This window comes from Osmia bicornis, unplaced genomic scaffold (assembly GCF_907164935.1).
Source record: "Osmia bicornis bicornis unplaced genomic scaffold, iOsmBic2.1, whole genome shotgun sequence".
In the NCBI taxonomy this organism is placed as follows: Eukaryota; Metazoa; Arthropoda; class Insecta; order Hymenoptera; family Megachilidae; genus Osmia; species Osmia bicornis.
In genome coordinates, this window is record NW_025791208.1 from 68,486 (window position 1) to 79,041 (window position 10,556).

Sequence of the window (10,556 nt, forward strand, 5' to 3'; positions counted from 1 at the left end):
CCGTCCAATTCCCCCTCGCTATTTTTCTCCTTTCCTTTCCTACATTCATTCCCTGCTTCCATCCTACCTTCAGCCTCACTATCACGGGGAAATGGTCTGAGTCTATCCTGTCCCCTACCTCCAGACTTAGGATTCCTTCCCTCCCTTCATCTTCGGCTACCACATAGTCTATTACCGTGTCTCCTCTTGGTCCTGCATATGTGTATTCTCCCTCCTCGTCCCCCTCAACACTCCCATTCACTATCGCCCACCCTGTCTCCCTTAAGGCTTCCAGCAGTCTTTTTCCTTCCGCATTGATTTTCTTGTCCTTGGATCTCCTTCTCCCTCCCTCTTCTTTCCCTTCCGCCGGTACTCCCCCTTCCTCTCCTGTTCTCGCGTTGAGGTCACCTCCTATTATTGTCCTTCCTTCTTTCCCAATTTCTTCCAGCCAGGGTTTCAACTCTTTTAGCTTTGCTTCCATGTCTCCATTTATGTATACCCCCACTATCCTCCATTTCTCTTCCCCCCCTTGCATTCTGCTACCATTATGCCATCAGTTCCTGACTCCATTTTGAACCCTCCTTCCGACCCCATCATCTCCTCTTTCACCCCCATTAGCATCCCTCCCATTGCTCTCCCTTTCTTGTTCTTTCTGCTCGCTAGTTGTACTTCCCATCTATACCCTTTTGGTAGCCTTCCTCTAATATTTTGCCAGCCCCTTTCCTCCAACCATGTCTCTATTAGGATTATCGCGTCCCATTTCTTTATAGTTTCCCAGAAGTCTTCGTCTTTATTTCTGACTCCAGCGCAGTTCCAAAATCCTACTGTCCATACTCCCTCTTCCTTCTTTTTTCTCTTTCCCTCCCCTATTCTCTTGCTTCCTCCCCCTTCATCTTGTTCTCCCCCTTCCTCTTCTCTTTTCCTTCCTTTTTTCTTCTGCTTATCTGAGTTTTCTGCGCTTCCACCCTCTCCTATGTCCCTTGCTCCTCTTCCCCCGTCCTTTGTCCTCCTCTCTGAGTTTCCTTCCTCTCCCTTCCCACCCAGTCAACCAGCATTCCCTTTTCTTCATCCCATTTCCACCATTTTCCTTCTATTCTTATTTTTCCGTGGTCAACCCATATGTACTTTCCTTTCTCTCTTTCTTCTCTTCCGATTTTCCTTAGTGTCCATTGTATCTTCCTCTCCGCCCACGTTAGATCTTCTTCTATTCTCTCTTCTCTTCCTTTTAGCGCCTTTTTATTCTCCATTATCCTCCTTTTTAACTCACTCGATTTAATTTTTATAAGCATCATTCTAACTTCTTTTCCTCTTTCTATCGATCCTACCTCTTTTACCTCTTCTATTGCGTCTTCCACTCCTGTTAGCTTTACGATCTCCTCCGCCTTTTCTTTCATCTCCTCTTTCCTTACTTTCATGCCCCTGATTATTATGTTATTCCTTCTCTCTTCTCTCTCCTTTCTCTCCCATTTCTTTTCTAGTTCACTCAGCTTCTCGCCGACCTTCCCGCCTCCTGTCTCTTCCTTTCTTTTCTCCACCTCTTCCTGTATAGTTTTTCGCATTTTCTCTTCGATCTCACTCCACCTTGTCGCCTTCTCCTCTCTCTTCTCTATCTCCTCAATTTTCTTTATCAGTATTTCTATCTTCCCTTCCATTTCTCTTTTTTGCTCATCCCACCTGTGTTCTCTCCTCAGTGCTTCTTCCTTTACTTTCTCTATATCTTCTCTTACTTCCTTTCTTAGGTCTCTTATATTCTCTTCCACCCTTTCCATTTTGCCTCTCAAATCTCTTCCTAAATCTTTTATTAACTCCTTTATTTCGCCAAATCCTCCTTCTCCTTCTCTTTCTCCTTCTCTTCTTTCTTGTTTCTTTTCTGGTGATCTCTCCGTCACGCTGCTTTCTTTGAACATCCATCCGCTTGTTCTCCTCCTTCCTTCTTCCTCTTTTCCTCTCGTTGTCCCCTCTTCACTTCCTTCCTCTCTTTTTCTTTTCCAGATTTCCTCTAGATTTGACATGCTTCCCATGCTTTGCTTCCTTTCTCTTCTCAGCACCTCTAAGTTCGAGGGTCTGCCTCTTTTTCCCCCTTTTTCCCATTTTCCGTCTTCCTCGCACCCCTCCAACTCTTTCTTTTCCTTTGTCTCACCTTCCATTCCCGCCTCTCCACTCCTCTTCATCGCTCCCTCCTCTTCCTTACCGACCATCCTATCACCTGTGGTCTCCTCTCTCCCGTCTCTCCAGGTGTCGCCCGTTTCCGTCTCCTCTATCACACCGCCCCCTGACTCTCCCCTCAAGATTCTAACCTCACACTTAATCGGCTCACTTATTGTCGGTTTTTCTTCTCTATTTCCCTGCTTTTCTTTCTTCCTTCACCACCACTCTTCCCTTTCCCTATCCACTCACACTCTCTATCACACTATCGCTTTATACTCCACTTTTCTATCTTTCACGCTCTAAACTCGCTCTGCTTAAATAACCCCGTTCGCACGTGACCGTTACCCAGCAGGGAATCCATGTAGATATAGTAATAATTGTATATTACATATCTAATGTAGATATAGTAATAACGATACTGTTATTATATGTACATTGATCTGTGGGAAGGTATCAGTATATTACATTGTATCCCACGTAGATATAGTAATAATGATATTGTTATTGAATGTACATTGGTCTGTGGGATTAAATCAGTATATTAAATTTCATCTGATGTAGATATATTAATAATGATATTGTTATTAAATGTACATTGGTCTGTGGGATTAAATCAGTATATTAAATTTCATCTGATGTAGATATAGTAATAATGATATTGTTATTAAATGTATATTACATATCTAATGTAGATATAGTAATAACGATACTGTTAGTATATGTACATTGGTCTGTGGGAATAAATCAGTATATTACATTACATCTGATGTAGATATATTATTAATGATATTGTTATTAAATGTATATTACATATCTAATGTAGATATAGTAATAACGATACTGTTATTATATGTAAATTGATCTGTGGGAAGATATCAGTATATTACATTATATCTAATGTAGATATAGTAATAACGATACTGTTATTACATGTACATTGATCTGTGGGAAGGTATCAGTAGATTACATTGTATCCAATGTAGATATAGTAATAATGATATTGTTATTAAATGTACATTGGTCTGTGGGAATAAATCAGTATATTCCATTACATCTGATGTAGATATATTAATAATGATATTGTTATTAAATGTATATTACATATCAAATGGAGATATAGTAATAACGATACTGTTATTATATGTACATTGATCTGCGGGAAGGTATCAGTATATTACATTGTTTCCCATGTAGATATAGTAATAATGATATTGTTATTGAATGTACATTGGTCTGTGGGATTAAATCAGTATATTAAATTTCATCTGATGTAGATATAGTAATAAATGCATATTACATATCTAATGTAGATATAGTAATAACGATACTGTTATTATATGTACATTGATCTGTGGGAAGGTATCAGTATATTACATTGTATCCCATGTAGATATAGTAATAATGATATTGTTATTGTATGTACATTGGTCTGTGCGATTAAATCAGTATATTAAATTTCATCTGATGTTGATATATTAATAATGATATTGTTATTAAATGTATATTACATATGTAATGTAGATATATTAATAACGATACTGTTATTATATGTACATTGATGTGTGGGAAGGTATCAGTATATTACATTATATCTAATGTAGATATAGTAATAACGATACTGTTATTATATGTATATTGATCTGTGGGAAGGTATCAGTATATTACATTCTATCTATTGTAGATATAGTAACTACGAAACTGTTATTATATGTACATTGATCTGTGGGAAGGTATCAGTATATTACATTGTATACAATGTAGATATAGTAATAATGATATTGTTACAAAATGTACATTGGTCTGTGGGATTAAATCAGTATATTAAATTTCATCTGATGTTGATATATTAATAATGATATTGTTATTAAATGTATATTACATATCAAATGCAGATATAGTAGTAACGATACTGTTATTATATGTACATTGATCTGTGGGAAGGTATCAGTATATTACATTGTATCCAATGTAGATATAGTAATAATGATATTGATATTAAATGTACATTGGTCTGTGGGAATAAATCAGTATATTACATTACATCTGATGTAGATATATTAATAATGATATTGTTACTAAATGTACATTGGTCTGTGGGAATAAATCGGTATTTTACATTACATCTGATGCAGATATATTAATAATGATATTGTTATTAAATGTATATTACATATCAAATGGAGATATAGTAATAACGATACTGCCATTATATGTACATTGATCGGTGGGAAGGGATCATTATATTACATTATATCTAATGTAGATACAGTAATAATGATTTTGTTATTAAATGTACATTGGTCTGTGGGAATAAATCAGTATATTACATTACATCTGATGTAGATATATTATTAATGATATTGTTATTAAATGTATATTACATATCTAATGTAGATATAGTAATAACGATACTGTTATTATATGTAAATTGATCTGTGGGAAGATATCAGTATATTACATTATATCTAATGTAGATATAGTAATAACGATACTGTTATTACATGTACATTGATCTGTGGGAAGGTATCAGTATATTACATTATATCTATTGAGGATATAGTAATGACGAAACTGTTATTATATGTACATTGATCTGTGGGTAGGGATCAGTATATTACATTATATCTAATGTAGATATAGTAATAATGGTATTGTTATTAAGTGTACATTGTTCTGTGGGATTAAATCAGTATATTAAATTTCATCTGATGTAGATATAGTAATAAATGCATATTACATATCTAATGTAGATATGGTAATAACGATACTGTTATTATATGTACATTGATCTGTGGGAAGGTATCAGTATATTACATTGTATCCAATGTAGATATAGTAATAATGATATTGTTACTAAATGTACATTGGTCTGTGGGATTAAATCAGTATATTAAATTTCATCTGATGTTGATATATTAATAATGATATTGTTATTAAATGTATATTACATATCAAATGCAGATATAGTAGTAACGATACTGTTATTATATGTACATTGATCTGTGGGAAGGTATCAGTATGTTACATTGGTTACAATGTAGATATAGTAATAATGATATTGATATTAAATGTACATTGGTCTGTGGGAATAAATCAGTATATTACATTACATCTGATGTAGATATATTAATAATGATATTGTTACTAAATGTACATTGGTCTGTGGGAATAAATCAGTATTTTACATTACATCTGATGCAGATATATTAATAATGATATTGTTATTAAATGTATATTACATATCAAATGGAGATATAGTAATAACGATACTGCCATTATATGTACATTGATCGGTGGGAAGGGATCATTATATTACATTATATCTAATGTAGATACAGTAATAATGATATTGTTATTAAATGTACATTGGTCTGTGGGAATAAATCAGTATATTAAATTTCATCTGATGTAGATATAGTAATAATGATATTGTTATTAAATGTATATTACATATCTAATGTAGATATAGTAATAACGATACTGTTATTGTATGTACATTGATCTGTGGGAAGGTATCAGTATATTACATTATATCTAATGTAGATATAGTAATGATGGTATTGTTATTAAGTGTACATTGGTCTGTGGGATTAAATCAGTATATTGAATTTCATCTGATGTAGATATAGTAATAAATGCATATTACATATCTAATGTAGATATAGTAATAACGATACTGTTATTATATGTACATTGATCTGTGGGAAGGTATCAGTATATTACATTGTATCCCATGTAGATATAGTAATAATGATATTGTTATTGAATGTACATTGGTCTGTGCGATTAAATCAGTATATTAAATTTCATCTGATGTTGATATATTAATAATGATATTGTTATTAAATGTATATTACATATGTAATGTAGATATAGTAATAACGATACTGTTATTATATGTACATTGATGTGTGGGAAGGTATCAGTATATTACATTATATCTAATGTAGATATAGTAATAACGATACTGTTATTATATGTATATTGATCTGTGGGAAGGTATCAGTATATTACATTCTATCTATTGTAGATATAGTAACTACGAAACTGTTATTATATGTACATTGATCTGTGGGAAGGTATCAGTATATTACATTGTATCCAATATAGATATAGTAATAATGATATTGTTATTAAATGTACATTGGTCTGTGGGATTAAATCAGTATATTAAATTTCATCTGATGTTGATATATTAATAATGATATTGTTATTAAATGTATATTACATATCAAATGCAGATATAGTAGTAACGATACTGTTATTATATGTACATTGATCTGTGGGAAGGTATCAGTATATTACATTGTATCCAATGTAGATATAGTAATAATGATATTGATATTAAATGTACATTGGTCTGTGGGAATAAATCAGTATATTACATTACATCTGATGTAGATATATTAATAATGATATTGTTACTAAATGTACATTGGTCTGTGGGAATAAATCAGTATTTTACATTACATCTGATGCAGATATATTAATAATGATATTGTTATTAAATGTATATTACATATCAAATGGAGATATAGTAATAACGATACTGCCATTATATGTACATTGATCGGTGGGAAGGGATCATTATATTACATTATATCTAATGTAGATACAGTAATAATGATATTGTTATTAAATGTACATTGGTCTGTGGGAATAAATCAGTATATTAAATTTCATCTGATGTAGATGTAGTAATAATGATATTGTTATTAAATGTATATTACATATCTAATGTAGATATAGTAATAACGATACTGTTATTGTATGTACATTGATCTGTGGGAAGGTATCAGTATATTACATTATATCTATTGTGGATATAGTAACAACGATACTGTTATTATATGTATATTGATCTGTGGGAAGGTATCAGTATATTACATTATATCTATTGTAGATATGGTAACTACGAAACTGCCATTATATGTACATTGATCGGTGGGAAGGGATCATTATATTACATTACATCTAATGTAGATATAGTAATAACGATACTGTTATTATATGTACATTGATCTGTGGGAAGGTATCAGTATATTACATTGTATCTAATGTAGATATAGTAATAACGATACTGTTATTATATGTACATTGATCTGTGGGAAGGTATCAGTATATTACATTGTATCCCACGTAGATATAGTAATAATGATATTGTTATTGAATGTACATTGGTCTGTGGGATTAAATCAGTATATTAAATTTCATCTGATGTAGATATATTAATAATGATATTATTATTAAATGTACATTGGTCTGTGGGATTAAATCAGTATATTAAATTTCATCTGATGTAGATATAGTAATAATGATATTGTTATTAAATGTATATTACATATCTAATGTAGATATAGTAATAACGATACTGTTATTATATGTACATTGATCTGTGGGAAGGTATCAGAATATTACATTATATCTAATGTAGATATAGTAATAACGATACTGTTATTATATGTATATTGATCTGTGGGAAGGTATCAGTATATTACATTCTATCTATTGTAGATATAGTAACTACGAATCTGTTATTATATGTACATTGATCTGTGGGAAGGTATCAGTATATTACATTGTATCCAATGTAGATATAGTAATAATGATATTGTTATTAAATGTACATTGGTCTGTGGGAATAAATCAGTATTTTACATTACATCTGATGTAGATATATTAATAATGATATTGTTATTAAATGTATATTACATATCAAATGGAGATATAGTAATAACGATACTGCCATTATATGTACATTGATCGGTGGGAAGGGATTATTATATTACATTATATCTAATGTAGATACAGTAATAATGATATTGTTATTAAATATACATGGGTCTGTGGGAATAAATCAGTATATTACATTACATCTGATGTAGATATATTAAAAATGATATTGTTATTAAATGTATATTACATATCTAATGTAGATATAGTAATAACGATACTGTTATTATATGTAAATTGATCTGTGGGAAGGTATCAGTATATTACATTATATCTAATGTAGAAATAGTAATAACGATACTGTTATCATAAGTACATTGATCTGTGGGAAGGTATCAGTATATTACATTGTAACCAATGTAGATATAGTTATAATGATATTGTTATTAAATGTACATTGGTCTGTGGGAATAAATCAGTATATTACATTACATCTGATGTAGATATATTAATAATGATATTGTATTAAATGTATATTACATATCTAATGTAGATATAGTAATAACGATACTGTTATTATATGTACATTGATGTGTGGGAAGGTATCAGTATATTACATTATATGTAATGTAGATATAGTAACAACGATACTGTTATTATATGTATATTGATCTGTTGGAAGGTATCAGTATATTATATTCTATCTATTGTAGATATAGTAACTACGAAACTGTTATTATATGTACATTGATCTGTGGGAAGGTATCAGTATATTACATTGTATCCAATGTAGATATAGTCATAATGACATTGTTATTAAATGTACATTGGTCTATGGGAATAAATCAGTATATTACATTACATCTGATGTAGATATATTAATAATGATATTGTTATTAAATGTATATTACATATCAAATGGAGATATAGTAATAACGATACTGTTATTATATGTATATTGATCTGTGGGAAGGTATCAGTATATTACATTATATCTATTGTAGATATAGTAACTACGAAACTGCCATTATATGTACATTGATCGGTGGGAAGGGATCAATATATTACATTATATCTAATGTAGATATAGTAATGATGGTATTGTTATTAAGTGTACATTGGTCTGTGGGATTAAATCAGTATATTAAATTTCATCTGATGTAGATATAGTAATAAATGCATATTACATATCTAATGTAGATATAGTAATAACGATACTGTTATTATATGTACATTGATCTGTGGGAAGGTATCAGTATATTACATTGTATCCCATGTAGATATAGTAATAATGATATTGTTATTGAATGTACATTGGTCTGTGCGATTAAATCAGTATATTAAATTTCATCTGCTGTTGATATATTAATAATGATATTGTTATTAAATGTATATTACATATGTAATGTAGATATAGTAATAACGATACTGTTATTATATGTACATTGATGTGTGGGAAGGTATCAGTATATTACATTATATCTAATGTAGATATAGTAATAACGATACTGTTATTATATGTATATTGATCTGTGGGAAGGTATCAGTATATTACATTCTATCTATTGTAGATATAGTAACTACGAAACTGTTATTATATGTACATTGATCTGTGGGAAGGTATCAGTATATTACATTGTATCCAATGTAGATATAGTAATAATGATATTGTTACTAAATGTACATTGGTCTGTGGGATTAAATCAGTATATTAAATTTCATCTGATGTTGATATATTAATAATGATATTGTTATTAAATGTATATTACATATCAAATGCAGATATAGTAGTAACGATACTGTTATTATATGTACATTGATCTGTGGGAAGGTATCAGTATGTTACATTGTATCCAATGTAGATATAGTAATAATGATATTGATATTAAATGTACATTGGTCTGTGGGAATAAATCAGTATATTACATTACATCTGATGTAGATATATTAATAATGATATTGTTACTAAATGTACATTGGTCTGTGGGAATAAATCAGTATTTTACATTACATCTGATGCAGATATATTAATAATGATATTGTTATTAAATGTATATTACATATCAAATGGAGATATTGTAATAACGATACTGCCATTATATGTACATTGATCGGTGGGAAGGGATCATTATATTACATTATATCTAATGTAGATACAGTAATAATGATATTGTTATTAAATGTACATTGGTCTGTGGGAATAAATCAGTATATTAAATTTCATCTGATGTAGATATAGTAATAATGATATTGTTATTAAATGTATATTACATATCTAATGTAGATATAGTAATAACGATACTGTTATTGTATGTACATTGGTCTGTGGGAAGGTATCAGTATATTACATTATATCTATTGTAGATATGGTAACTACGAAACTGCCATTATATGTACATTGATCGGTGGGAAGGGATCATTATATTACATTATATCTAATGTAGATATAGTAATAACGATACTGTTATTATATGTACATTGATCTGTGGGAAGGTATCAGTATATTACATTGTATCTAATGTAGATATAGTAATAACGATACTGTTATTATATGTACATTGATCTGTGGGAAGGTATCAGTATATTACATTGTATCCCACGTAGATATAGTAATAATGATATTGTTATTGAATGTACATTGGTCTGTGGGATTAAATCAGTATATTAAATTTCATCTGATGTAGATATATTAATAATGATATTGTTATTAAATGTACATTGGTCTGTGGGATTAAATCAGTATATTAAATTTCATC

At 30.2% G+C, this 10,556-nt stretch overlaps 1 protein-coding gene across 1 annotated transcript; it reads right to left on the minus strand.

Annotated features, from left to right (window-relative positions):
• Positions 1 to 950: 950 nt before the first annotated feature.
• Positions 951 to 2,177, minus strand: LOC114881641 (golgin subfamily A member 6-like protein 22). The gene has a single exon (XM_029198478.2). The coding sequence runs from the start codon at positions 2,175 to 2,177 to the stop codon at positions 951 to 953; it is 1,227 nt and encodes a 408-aa protein (XP_029054311.2).
• Between the last annotated feature and the right edge of the window lie 8,379 nt (positions 2,178 to 10,556).